The 13,898-nt window shown below is 58.6% G+C and overlaps 1 protein-coding gene across 2 annotated transcripts; it reads left to right on the forward strand.

Moving 5' to 3' along the window:
* The first annotated feature begins 594 nt into the window (after positions 1–594).
* On the forward strand, positions 595–13,455 carry PGF (placental growth factor). 2 transcript variants are annotated; one of them, XM_059182796.1, is made up of 7 exons: positions 595–1,026; positions 2,259–2,301; positions 6,580–6,776; positions 7,372–7,448; positions 9,593–9,622; positions 9,731–9,793; positions 12,785–13,455. In XM_059182796.1, exons 1-7 carry the CDS (start codon positions 952–954, stop codon positions 12,810–12,812), a joined length of 513 nt encoding a protein of 170 aa, XP_059038779.1. In that variant the 5' UTR covers positions 595–951; the 3' UTR covers positions 12,813–13,455. The 2 variants fall into 2 exon arrangements, with proteins under 2 accessions (XP_059038779.1, XP_059038780.1); XM_059182797.1 differs by lacking the exon at positions 9,731–9,793 and having other exon boundaries at positions 596–1,026.
* The last annotated feature ends 443 nt before the right edge of the window (positions 13,456–13,898 follow it).

Below are 13,898 nucleotides of genomic sequence, written 5' to 3' on the forward strand. Positions count from 1 at the left end.
GTTCCTGAAAAACACAAAGGCACACGCACACACTTCTCAAGAGTGCATATGTATGTTCAGCATATACGGGCAGGGGCACTCTGGGAACCTCGGTTTCTTCATCTATAAAATGGGTTTACTAATCTTTTCACCCCTGATTCCTGTGGGGATGGCACAGGTGGCACCCTAAAGGGCCAGACCAAACGGCTGCCCTCCTAGGGATCCGGAACTGCGGTTTCTTCCAGACCGGTAAAGTCTGGAGCCTCGTGGCGAACATTGGGCTGCACCACCTGGCTGCCCGCACCCACGCCGGCCTAGAGGAGCGGGAGCGCCCTCGCCCTAGGTCACGGGCGCCCCGCGGGGCACCAGGCTCCGAGCGGCCCCGGGGGCAGCTGCGGGCTGGAGTGGTGGCGGCGGCGGGGCGAGACCTGCCGCGGCTGGGGGGAGGGGGGCGTCCCTTCCCGCCGCAGGCCGAGAGCGCTCGGGTCCGGGCCGCCGCCGCCGCCGCCGCCGCCACCGCCGCCGCCACCCCAGCCCCGCGAGGCGCTCGGCCGCTCCCAGGCCTCGTCGACGGTGGGCGGGGCGGGTCTCCGGCCCCGCCCCACTCACGGCCCTTGAAACCCGGTCGCCAACGGGCCGCAGTCCCAGAAGAGAGCCGCAGTGTGCGAGGAGACTGCGTCTCCACTGGCCAGCTAAGAGAGGCCCTGGGGTCGCGCTGGGCGCCCGACGGGCCCTCCCCAGGGACCCGCCTGCCCCACACCGCCCCGCCCCGCCGGGCGCTCCGCATCAGGTGCCCCGGCCCCAGCCCTACCTGCGGGCTCCAGGCTCCTGGGGCTTCCAGAGGATGCTCGGGCCACCTGCGGGGACCTCGGGGCAGCAGTGAGGTCCTCTCCTCCTGTGCCGGGGGCTCCCCCAGGGGGCCGAGCATGGTGGTTTTCCCTTGGAACCTCCTGGCTTGGGACGTCTGAGAAGATGCCTGCCATGAGGCTGTTCACTTGCTTCCTGCAGCTCCTGGCTGGGCTGGCACTGCCCGCTGTGCCCCCCCAGGTAAGACCTATCCCAACCCCAGCCTGTCCCCCCAATCTTCCCAGTCCCCAGCAGCCCTTGGGGCAGGGGTTCTGAAATCACAGACCCACTCGGGGGAGTGGCACCTCCAGGGATGCCCACACTCTTCCCAGGAGCCAGGCTGGACCACGTCTTCTGGGAGGAGACCTCAGTCAGGCTGGGCTGTCCCAGACTCCAGCTCCAGGGTCTGTCTTGGTGGGGGCAGGGAAGCCACAGGGAGGGAGGGAGGTTTCCTCTCTGGCCCCTGGAGCCCTGGTGGCTTTGCTAAAAGCATCTTTCCACTAATCCCAGGCGGGTCCCTGGCCTTGTGGTCAGGGTCGAGGCCCCATGACCAGGCAGGCGCCCCCAGGACCTCTGACCTGGCCTGGTGGAGGGGAAGCCAGCTGAAGAGGCCATTGGTGGGGAGGCCGGGCCCTGCCCCCACCAGGGCTCTGGGTGAACCCAGGGCTCCTGGGTGGGCTGGGGGTGAGACAAGAGGTCCTGCTGTGCCCTCTTTCCTGGGTGGGCAGTCGGAGTTCCTGCGTGCAGGGCCTGGGGAAGTGATCAGGGCCCTTTTCCCAGGAGCCGGGTGAGTCTGGCTGGGAGCCAGCTTGGGCAGTGAAATCCTGACAAAGCCAATGAGATCCCTTCCCACTGCACTGTCCTGCTGCCCCAGGAGTCTCCAGCTCCAACCGAGGAGCGGGTGGGCTCGGCAGCCCTGCGGGGCGGAAGAGCCTTACTGCCTTCCACTGCCTGTCTGCGCAGCGGGGCTGGCCAGAGGTGTAACCTTACCGGCATCACCAGCTCATGGCGCCACCAGCTCCAGCCCCTTAGCTCCCACCAGCTGATCACCTTCCCCCGCCCCCCCAACCCCGGGCTCTGGCGCCCAGCCAAGGCTGCTGCATAGGGCCCAGCAGGGCTGGCCTGGGGCTGGGGAAAAGAGAGACCCCGAAGGACTGCAAGATCTTTAAGGCCCAGAAGGCAAAGGGTCTCCCAAATCCTCTAGCCTCCCACCCTTTCCAGTCGAGGAAACGGAGGCCAGAGAGAGGGGTGGGATCCATCCAGGGACCAGTGAAGTTTTAGTTGCTTTCGGAAAGGGGCAGCTCTGAGACAGGGCAGAGTGTGTGCAGTGGGTGACAAGGAGCTCAGAGGGGCCCCTACGCTCTTGCCAACTCGGCCACGGAGTGTAGAGGCCCAAGGTGGACCCCCTCATCTTTGACCCTTTCTGTCCACAGCAGTGGGCCTTGTCTGCTGGGAATGGCTCATCGGAGGTGGAAGGTAAGCACACTGGGCTGGGCATGCACGTGCTCACCGAGACCGCTCCGCCCCGTCCTCTGCAGGGGATAAGAAGGGATCGGCATCAAGGATGGGCACGGGCTGATAGGAAGTTCGGGAGAGTCTGCAAGCTGGCTGACATCCTGGCTGACAAAGTTGGCAGGACCTGAGAGATCCTTCTTTGGGGACCTAGAAGCCTAGCAAGGTGCACTCCTGGGCCGGGATCACCCCGCACACAGAGAGTGAGGCTGGGGCCCCTATACCCGGGGTTCGTCCGGTTGGCTCGGAGCCCCTTCCCAATATGATGGAAGGAGGCAGGCAGGGTCTCAGAGGGCAGCACAGGCAGGGAGAGCTGGGGGCCGCACTAGGGGTCCAGGAGCTGGTTGCTGCGGCCAGCAATCAAGAGGACTAGGGAGGCGTGAGGAGACCTTCCTAGAGGCCCAGCCCTGGTGGGGCTGTGGGGATCTGACCAGACCTTTCCATTGATTACAAACAGAACATGAGCTGTGCCCTCCCAGGCCCTTCCACTCCCCACCCTGGGTTGCATCAAGAGGGAATCTTCAAAGGGTGTGTCGTTTGCCAAAGAGACATACATGCAGAAGACAGGAGTCGCGTGCCAGGCCCCCTGCCTCTCCCCTCCCTCCCCGCCCCTCTGGGACATGCAGCAAAGCCACACACCATTACCGAGGCTTCCTATCGTGCTGTGGGAGAGGGAGCGTGTAGGGGCATGTGCACGCACACTCTTGATAGCCTCCAAGGGTGGGCACACCCTCCCTCTGCTGCAACAGCCCGCCTGGTGGCCATCCTCTTGTGGGCCTGGCTGTGCTTCTGGGCCCCTCAGGCACTGAGAAAGTAGGGGAGGTAGCAGCCCTGAACTTCATGGACACTCTCTCCCTCTCCCTGCCCTCCTGTGTTTCCCTGGGACTGGCACAGTGTCGTGCTCTTGGGATTTGGGGAGGGGCCCAGCAGCCCTCTCTACCCCGTGGCCCCTTTGATGCTTTTTAGCGTATTTCAGGCAACAATTACAGAAGAAGTCTGAGCCACGGTTTCCTCATCTGTAAAAGTGGAACATTAGATTACATGATATCCAAGGTTCTTTTTCTAAGACTGTGGGCTTCTCTGACTCCGTGGAGGAGACACAGGAGTACATATCTCCCAGGGACAGGGGTGAGGAGGCTCAGACGTGTCAGTTCGTTAGGGCAGCTCACCTGTCATCCCCAGCAGTCAGGGAGGCTGTACTGTGGTCAGCGACAGTACCGTGAGTTTTGGAGTTCAGTCGCCACAATCTGAAAATACCATCCCCTCTTGCTAACACAGACAAGAGACAGCATGTTCTGTACTTTGCAGCCGTGGACGTTGATTTTTACTCTTACTCTTCGTGGTATTAGGATTGGGCATTTCCTGTGATTCTGCCCGCCCACAGGCTGTGAACTGGGAAGGCATTCAGTCTCCACATTTTGAGGAACCTGAGGCTCAGAGAAGCCCTCGGGGTCTCCTAAAGCCTCAGACGCTATTCAGTGTCTGTGGCGAAGTCAGCGTGCATAGCCCCAGGCCCCCTGGAGCTGGCGAGAGGTTTCGGTATGTCTGAGGTCCTGCAGCAGCCCCATGAGACTGTCCAGCCCCGGTCAGGTGCCTGAAGGAGCCATGGCCTCCAGTTCCTCTTACCCCTCTGCCTCCGGAGCAGGTCTGGGGCCAGAGGAAGGGCTCTCAGGAGCCGCTGAGCAAGATTCTCTCCTGAGGGGCTCAGCCCCCATCTGGGCACAGTCTCCATGCTCCTGGAGCCAGCCCCTCACACACCCCCCTCTGATTCTCCCACTGTCTCCCAGACAGTGGCCTCCAAGACTCTTTCCTGGTGGCTGCCAGGTAAACTGGGCCCAGCCCGCCTCCTGCTTAGCCCTCGCGCCCTCCTCCTTCCCACACACTCTGGCCATGTGGCCCAGAAAGGGGCAGATTTCGGGGCTCTGGGGCATGGCTGGGTGTGGGGTGAGGGAAGGAGAGCCCTTCTGCCTCAAACCCAGGCAGCTCTACTTAACCTGGCCATGGGCCTGTCCGCCCAGCCGGGGGGGATCCGTGTGGAGAATGGGAGAGGTTTGAGTCGCACCTTCTCTGCTGCTGTCCCTCCCCGCCCCCCCACCATGGCCGGTCCCAGAACAGGAGCCTGGGCAGTCTCTGGCGCTTCAGCAGCTGGCTGTTCCTCTGCTGTTATTTTTTTTTTTTTTTAAAGATTTTATTTATTTATTTGACAGAGAGAAATCACAAGTAGATGGAGAGGCAGGCAGAGAGAGAGAGAGGGAAGCAGGCTCCCTGCTGAGCAGAGAGCCCGATGTGGGACTCGATCCCAGGACCCTGAGATCATGACCTGAGCCGAAGGCAGCGGCTTAACCCACTGAGCCACCCAGGCGCCCCTGTTCCTCTGCTGTTATTGACGTTGTCCGTGGCGGAGGTTAAACGCTCAGAGTTATGGAGCGCTTATGGGTTTCAGACTAAACAGGTGCTCATGGAGTTCCACGAGGGGGGCGGTCCTCCTCTGGCCTCACACCGCACAGGCCAGCTTCCTTGGGGCACAATGGCTGCTCACAGGGAGAGGGGCTTGTTTCCCCCTTGGGTCCCAGGAGAGTATTCCTGTGGCCTGGAGAGGTGGGATCAGGGGAGGCATCTGGTCCCCTGCCTGTCCCCAGGCCCAGCCTCTAGGACCCCCTAAGCAGACAGTGCGGAGTGCAGCGGCAGACACCCAGATAAGCATGGCTTATTGCCTCTGTGGCCGCCTTGGCCAGCTCCGCAGGGACACACGGCCTCTTGGGTATTTTCCGCCAGCTTGCGGCCCTTTCCAGAAGGCCTCTGCTCGGGCTGAAGTTTATTTTTCCTCTGAGATTACCCCGAGACCAGGCCCTGCAGGCTCAGTGGAATGGACTTTGGCCCCTTCTGCCTCCAAGGAAAGGTCACAGGGAAGAAGTGAGGGGCTGTTGGGAGAGGCCACAGCTCTAGGGCAGAGGCTGCGGGGTCCCCAGGGGATCCAGCTGTCCTAGCCTCCCCACTCAGCTATGGATAACTGTCAGGTATAGGGCAGGATGACCCAGAGTGGGAGAGGTCTCTCTGCCCACAGTCTCAAGGCTGAGCTGGGTTGCATGCACTGACTCCCAAACCATCTGCCAGAGCCGAGGGAGACCTTAGCAACCATCTAGCCCAAACCCTGTGTTTTCTCCCGGGGGAGGGAACTGATACACTCAGAAAGGTTAAGTGACCTCCCCAAGGTCACACAGCCTGGACAGGGCCAGGACTAGAAGCCAGGTCTCCTAGCCCTAGCTGCTCACTTCCTCTGAGCCTCTTTTAGGGACCAGGCCCCAGGCCTTTCCCCGAAGGAGCAGCATCTTTTGAGAGATTCTAGATCAGCCCACATGTCATGACCCCACCAGGACCCAGAAGGGGTCGGAGATGTCCCTGATAATTCTCAGTGAACCATCATCTAACCAATCAGTCATTACTCAGCCTGTGTTTCCCAGGTGTTTCCTGTCCTCACAGAGCCTCGACTTGGTTGTGAAGGAGATAAGATCTACTAGTGGTCGAGACAAGGCAAGGCCTAGCGGCCAAATTCTGCCCCAAGGAGGAGCATCTGGTCAGACTGGAGAAGCTGGAGAAGGCTTCAGAGAGGAGCTTGGGTGGTGGGCTTTATTTGATTAGAAACGTGGAGCATATCCCCCAAGGTGGGAGTTACAGTGACGAAGCCGGCCATGGTGTGAGGGCTGGTCTGATGGTTGCAGAGAGTGGGTTCTGGGCACATTGCTGGCCGTGGCCTTGGCTGCCAGGTGGAGGAGCTGGCTCAGGGCGGGGCGGGAAATAAGGACTAAGGGGAAGGCTAACCCTCTCTGTGGGGCTCTACAAGCCAGTCATGCAGAACAGACTGCTTTCTGCAAATTCCCCATGATCGAGAAAGCACTTGATTGGGCCTGAGAAAGACCCAGAGGACATGAGAAGCTGCCAAGATACGCTCCTCCAAGCTCCAAGGGCACCGAAGCCGATGTGCGTGCCTGCGTTGAGAACAGAGCGGAGAGCCCAGACACTGAGAAACTCCCATTGCACTAGGATTTCTGTCTGGCAGCTGGGCTGTGGGTCCAGCCATCACCCCAGAGGCCTCATATCAGGGGTTCAGAGCCCAGGGAGCTTGCAGAGGCTGGGGGCTTCCTAGAGGAGGGAGCGTAGGCTGAACCTGGAAGAGCCTGCAGGGCCCAGGAGCAGGGAAGGGGGCTGGGCCTGACCCGGCCGGCCGTGTGTGTCTCCTTGTAGTGGTGCCCTTCCAGGAAGTGTGGGGCCGCAGCTACTGCCGGGCACTGGAGAAACTGGTGGACATCGTGTCGGAGTACCCCAGCGAGGTGGAGTACATCTTCAGCCCGTCCTGCGTCTCCCTGATGCGCTGCACAGGCTGCTGCGGCGACGAGAACCTGCACTGTGTGCCCATAGAGACCGTCAATGTCACCATGCAGGTAGGTGCCCGGGAGGGAGGAGAGAGGGTCGCGGTCGCAGTCATGGGAACTGGAACTGACTCCCAGGCCCCAGCTCTCCCCACCCACCCCTGGGCCAGCTTGGAGCCCACTCGCTTCCTCCATTACCAGCGCTCTGGGCCTCAAGCTTTCTCCTACCCCAAGATCTAAGAGTATCTGGTTGCACTTGGAAGAGAAGTGTGTTCAGATTCAGGAAGTCCCTGTGCACACCGGGAGCATTTGGCACTCTGAGTTTTATGCTCATGTACACACACACACACACACACACGCACACACACATTGGTTTATGGAGCACTTGCTAGTGAGGCCCAGCCCTGTGCAAGGTGCCTCATAAATGCGACTTCTGTTACCTCAACATTCAGTCCCTTGAGACAAGGCTGAGGAGGACCAGGGCCTCCCTCGACCCACACACAGGTGTGGGGCTGTTTGCCCCTCACTCAGAGCAGAACGAGAGTACGTCACGCAAAGGCTGGTGGGAAGCAAGGAGTCTGGCCCTCCTCGCGAGGAGAGGGTGGAGAGGATATTGCAAGCCCACAGCCACCCCCCCTCCAGGCGTCCAACCCTTCTCTCCCCGAAGGTCCTGAAGATCCGCGCTAAGACCCGGCCCTCCTACGTGGAGCTGACATTCTCTCAGCACATCCGCTGCGAGTGCAGGTAGGTCCTCGGGAGCGGCTGGGACAGGCCCTTCGTACTCGCCGGCCTCAGCTAAGTGGCTGCCCAGCCTCCCTGCACCTTCCTCGTGGCTGAGGGAGACCAAGGAAGTCGGGGGCCAGTGGCAGCTTTTTATCCCCCTTTTATCCCTCTCATCGGCCTGGTTGGCCTGGGGAAGGGGTCCCATCCATGGAGCTGCCCGAGACACCGTGGGGGCAACGGAAGCCTGGGTCCCTCCTAGACGTGCAGGGGCAGGGGGCACACTGTCCTGCTTTCTGAGAGGGGAGGGAACTGCCACAGCCCTGAAAGAGAAGCGTAGGGCGAGGACATTGCTGGTCTAGACATTGTCCAGGGTCCGGCTGGTTCGCTGGGGAAGGGGACACTGGACTGAGGGGCAGAGGGGGATGAGCTCTGCAGGAGAAAGGCAGCAGAAAGTAGGAGTCATGGGCTTTCTTTAAAGTCATGCCTCCACCTGGCGGACACTCTGCCCAGCACCGGTCTTGCTGCCTTTGCCCAGGGCACCTTGACACGAGAGACCAGGAGCAGCAGGCCCGGCACTTCTAACAGGCTCAGGAGGAGAGAGACGGGCTGCAACCTGGTACTCTACTGGTACCCCTGAGCCGTGGACGGAGGCGCCAGACTAGAGGTCCTGAGCCCTGTTTGGGGGCCAGGAGATGGGGGGGGGGCACCATTTCTCGTGTGCACCTCTTCTGTGCCTCGCCCCACATTAGGCCCTTGAATGTTTTCTCAGTTATTCAGCAAACATTTATTGACTGCCTACTGTATGCCAGGCACTGTCCTAGATGCTTGGGATACAGTAGTGAGCAAGGCAGACAAGGTCCCTCCTCTCGTGACAACCCTGGGAGGTAGTGGGTACTGTTGTTGTCCCCTTTTATGAGGAGGAAACTGAGGCTTGGAACAGTTACATTATTTACCACGACTAGTGAGTGAACCCCCGCCTGTCTAACACCTGAGCTTGCCCTTTCTTGTGCTACCTCGCTCGTCCATGACCACATTCTTCAGGAGCCCCAGCACTGCCCTGGGCTTGCCCTGCCTACTACTGCCCAGGGATCTGGCCACCCCTTTTGGACCCAAGCCCAGGCTCCAGGCCCTCTTCTCTGTACCTCTGTTGGAGGCCCTGTTTCAGTCCGTTTCCTCCCTTCCGTCCTGGCCAGGGCTTAGCCAAATAACAATAGTTCAGTAGTGAGCCCTCCCAGGCACAGTGCCACCAGTGACCTTTACCTTCTATGTCACCTTTGCCCTCATAGCTACTTTTTGGGGGCAGGCAGACTGGGGAGACTGAGGCCCCAAGAGTGTCTCTTATGGGCCCAAGATGGCAGAGACATGACCAGGCTGTCCAAGAGGCCCCGACTGGCCCAGACAGAGCCCAGCGCTGGCTCCCAGGGGAGGTAGCTGGCCTAGGGCAGCATTCTGTGGCACCAAAGTGGACGGTTACCACCCTGCCCACATCCCCACCCCTGTTCCCAGGGGAGACTGAGGCCCTGTCCCCTTCCAGAGGTCTGGGCAACAGGGACACCTTTCTTCTCACTTCTGGGCCGCCAGCCACAGCCCCGCCAGGCTGAGCCAGACCATGCCTGGTGACTGTGGGGCTCGGGCTCCCCTGCCTCCATTCCACAGCCTCCCGCACTCCCCCTGCTGTTGCCTGCTGTGGCATGTGTCCCCAGGGTGGGGGTGGCAGTTGTGCCCTGACAGGCAGAGCCTCAGCTGGGGGCAGCCATCCTCCGGTCCAGGGCCCTGCCTCTCATTCACTGTCCTTGCAGAAACTCCCACAATGCACTCTGGGAGGAAGGGCAGGTACAAGGGAAGGAAGTGAACAGAGAAAGTCAGCAGAGAACAAACTCACAAGTCCACAGCTTGATACCAAGAGGCTGAGGAGTGCAGAAGGGTGTGGAAAGGGGACCGAGGAGGAGATTCCTATCTCTCTTCCTGGGGTCACAAGAGCCTAGAGTGGAAGCTGAAGCCCAGAGGCCTCTGCCCATCCCTCTCTTGCCGGCTCATCCTGCCCCCTAGTGGCGCCAGTACTAACTGCAGGACCCAGGCTCTGGAGGTCTGAGAGATGGGGGGGTGGCGGGGAGCCCCACTTCTTGGTTTCCTGACTCTCCCCTGGTCTCTGTCTGTTTTCCTAGGCCTCTATGGGAGAAGATGAAGCCAGAAAGGTAAGTGGCCTGGCCAGGGCTCTGGGCTATTCTCGGGCCTGCCAGTCCCTGTCCTAGCATGGGGGCCCCCCCCAGCCACTTGGTCTTGACGCTTTTGGCTTATTGCAGGAGGAGACCCAAGGGCAGGGGGAAGAGGAAGAGAGAGAAGCAGAGACCCACAGACTGCCACCTGTGAGTGTGCGGAGGCGGGGAGCAGGGATGGCAAGGAGGCCTGGCCGAAGGGGAGCCCCAGCCCTGCCGGCAGGGATCAACGGTTGGGAAGGGGAAAAGCAAGGCCCAGGGCAGTCTTGCGGCAGAACAGGGAGCCAGCATCTCCTAGAGAACCTAGGGCCCAGGAAGCATCAGGGGACCTCGGTCCTCGATCCGGCTTAGCCCCGCGTCTCCTCATGGCCCTGAGCAAGTCATGTCATCGCTCTGAGCCCTGTTTGTCTCTCTGTTTAGAAGGAGGGGAGCCTAGCGGCACTGGGGAGGTGCAACCCCCCATCAGCTCCCAGGCTCGTGTTCTTGCCAGCCCTCCGCTTCGCACCCAAGCAGGGGACCTTGAGGGGCCACTAGCTTCCTCTTTCCCTCTCAGCATTACCTGCCCATCTTGGCTTCACACCTGGAGGCCCAGGCTGCAGCCCAGGCCTGCATGTGGCTGGGAGAGGATTAGAGTGGGGGTTGGGGGGACCCAAATCTGTGAGAGTAAATAGTAAAATAGTAAAAATATAGTAATAGTAAAATACCTGCACAGAAATTCACATGGTTCTGCTAGAGCCTGCTTCTTCCTGGTGCCAGACTCCAGGAAATCATTCATACCATGGAACTGGAGCTGACCCATGTTCTACCCCCATGAGCCCTCCCCTCCAAGACTTCCACCCCATTCCATCAAGACAGGGATTCTGGGGAGGTTGGTCCCCTGAAAGTGTGTGGCCCCCATTTGTTCCTTGGGCCCAGGCATGGACTGGAAGGAGAAGCTGGCAGTGTAGACAATGTGGGGTTCCCCCAATCCCACGGACCCACAGTGAGAGAGCCCTGGACCGACAGTGTCTCATTGCTCTGTCTTCCGGGACAGCAGAGCAACACCTCATTTGGGGAATCTCCTGAAGGAATTTTTTTTTTTTTTTTAAGATTATTTATTTATTTATTTAACAGGCAGAGATCACAAGTAGGTAGAGAGGCAGGCAGAGAGAGAGAGAGGAGGAAGCAGGCTCCCAGCTGAGCAGAGAGCCTGATGCGGGACTCCATCCCAGGACCCTGGGATCATGACCTGAGCTGAAGGCAGAGGCTTTAACCCACTGAGCCACCCAGGCGCCCCTCCTGAAGGAATTTTAAAAACTCATGTACTCCTTCACTTATTTTTAAGTTGACATTGAACTTTTTCACCAAAATTATAAATAGTTGCAAAGGGTATCGTTTCTGGTGTGTTACAGATGTTAGTATTTTAGCAAAGTCATTATATGTCCTCCAGGTTACCCCACAGGATAAGCTATCCTGATATTCACCATCATTCACTTTTTTTCACAAAAAGATTTTATTTATTTACTTGAGAGAGCACACAAGCGTGGGGAACCGCGGAGGGAGAGGGAGAAGCAGGCTCCCTGCTAGGCGAGGAGCCCGATGTGGGGCTTGGGACTCGATCCCACGACCCTGGGATCATGATCTGAGCCAAAGGCAGATGCTTAACCAGCTGAGCCACCCAGGCGCCCCTGCCCATCATTTCACTTTAAAAATGAGATGTGAACACTCTGCTTTAGTGGTCATGTGTTTACATTGCTTCTTTTCCCCTTGGCCTTGTATATCCCTTCCACTCCCCCCCAGAGTGGCCTAACTTAATATGCTTGAATGTTCAAAGTCCTTGATGTATGGCCTTGTCTTATTTATCGGCCATGACAATGGTATATACATCGAGATGATTTTCATTTTCCTATGAACAGAAAACTCTAAATTAAGCTCTGCCCTGGAATAAATCATTGCAATAATTATTAGTAGTACCACTTGATCAAAACAGCACAAATACATCATTATTTTAATAAAGGCAAAACCCAGAAGTATCATCAATGTTACCAGGAGTGCATCTCAGTGAGATGGCAGTGGCTACCTCTTTTTAATTAGTTAATGAATCCATTAATGCATGTTACCTCCTGCCAGACCGAGACAGGATTCAGCATTAATTCCATTCTCATTTTTTAATAGATGGAAAGGTTGAGAAACCATGCTCACATAAATAAATGGGACTAGATGTCATGCAGTCATTTGAACTCCTTCCAAGTTATTTGCCAAGGCCTCAAGGTGATCTCACAAAAATCACTCCTCTTGACGTAGTAGCTGACAATTCGGTTAAACCGTTCTTCAATTTTGTTGAAAGAGGAAGACGGAAACCACTTGACTTGCAAAAGGCCTGGTGGCCCGGTTGTAGGCCCTTTCTCCTTTCCTAACACTCACCTCAATATGTCAAGTTGTCTTTTTATTCACCGTCCCCACCCCAGTACTTTTACCCTGGGGCAAAGGACTGACCCGGTTTAGGAAGGGACAAGATGCTCCTTTCCCTTCCAGAGGGAGCAGGACAGTTGTGGGCAAGGCCATGGGAAAGCAGACCTCGGGTACTTCTCATGCAGATGGCTTTCAGGCAGAGGATATGAGCAGGCTGAAAACCCAGTCTCTGAGTACCATCAGTACTCACACATCCCTCAGACAACCTCCGTGCACATCTGGGGTTGCCTGTCCCCCTGCTAGGGGACTGCTGTCCGAGAATAACCAGAGGCATTATTGTGTGGAGCCAGACTGGGTTCAGAGTTGGCTCTGTCACTGAGTAGCTAGCTGTGCGACTTCCAGCAAGTTTCTTAACCTCTCTGAGCCTTAAGTTAGTTTGCGGATTTTTGTTTCTGTTTTCACTTTTGTTTTGTTTTGTCTTCGAAAGGAAAGTGGCAACGGGGCCTTCCTCACAGGAAGTTGTTAAAGGGCAATGAAAAAGTGCTTTGCACTGGGCTGGGCACCGGGCTAAGTGCTTGGTACAAAGTAACTCCCAGCTTCCCGGCCCCGGTGCAAGCAGAGACCCAGGAAAGCTGCAGTCTCCCTGTCTCCCTGTCCAAGCTTTTCCTCCAGGTTTGCCTCCCTCCCATAGGAGGGCCCCCCACCCTCCCTGGGTGCTGATACCCCCTTTCTGTGTTTGGTCTCTGGCAGGTGCGGCCATACTGTTCCCCGGAGGTAACCGGCCCCTCGGAGGAGAGTCGCCTCCGCCCGGCTCCTGTATTTATTATTACGGCCACACTCAGTCCCCTCCCTGCTGACGCCTCTATTTATTAGCCAGTTGTATCCCTGCTGAATGACTTGCTCCCTCCGCGATGAGGGGCAGGGAGGGACAGGACCCTCAGGAATTCAGTGCCTTAAACAGAACGTGAGAGAAAGAAGGCGGCCCCGGAGCCACGTGTGCTGCAGCTGGAGAAGAAACAAGACCTGAGGCCCGGTGAGGGGCCGGCCAGGCCCCAGCGGGTTTCCTTGGAGCGGGAAAGAGAGCGGGGACGGGCGGCAGGGCCCGGCCCCGGGCTCTGCGTGGACAAGCAGCCCCGACTTCTGGGGGGAGGCAGGCCGCTGCCAGAGCAGCAGCAGCTCCGGAGACAGGCCATGGCCTGGGGGCCTCTGCCGGGGCTTGTCCCCTAGGTCTCTCCTTACATCTTGTCACTGCTGGGATGTTGTTCTTTACGGTCAAGGCGCCCCCCCCCCCTTGCCCCTCTCAGGGACATAGGCAAAGAGGGGGCCCTCGGCTGGCCATGGAGCCAGCTGCCCCTGAGTGGCTGCTGTGTGACTGCCAAGCCAGATTCTCTTGAATAAAGTATTCTAGTCTGGAAACAGCTTTTCCGGGGGGGTGTGTCTGTGGAGCGGGGGACCACAGCAGCAGAACGCGGAAGTGGGACAGGAAGAGGGACGATGGACTCAGGGCCACCCCCACCCCCACCCCCGGTGGCCCCAGCCACTCCCGCAGGACCTGGGGTCCGCTTCTCCCATGCTGAGGTGTTCCCAAGATGTAGTCTTGGCCTCAAAGTGGGAGCCCCTGGTTCCAGCCACCCTGAACAACCTCACATTCAAGAGCACATTCCTCTTCCCCTCCCCCCGGGTCCCCGGCCACATTCAACTCCAGTGCCTGGCCCCCGGGGCCCTGAAAGAAGCGGGGCACCAGGGCTTCTCCCAGCCTTTGGAGGAGATGTCCCAGCTGCCGTCCCCCAGCCTGCTCAGGCTGCTGAATGCGGGGATCCGCAGATGCCCGATTTCTTCTTCTCACCTCCCGTCGTCCTCTGCC

This window comes from Mustela lutreola, chromosome 7 (genome assembly GCF_030435805.1).
Source record: "Mustela lutreola isolate mMusLut2 chromosome 7, mMusLut2.pri, whole genome shotgun sequence".
Lineage (NCBI taxonomy): Eukaryota > Metazoa > Chordata > Mammalia > Carnivora > Mustelidae > Mustela > Mustela lutreola.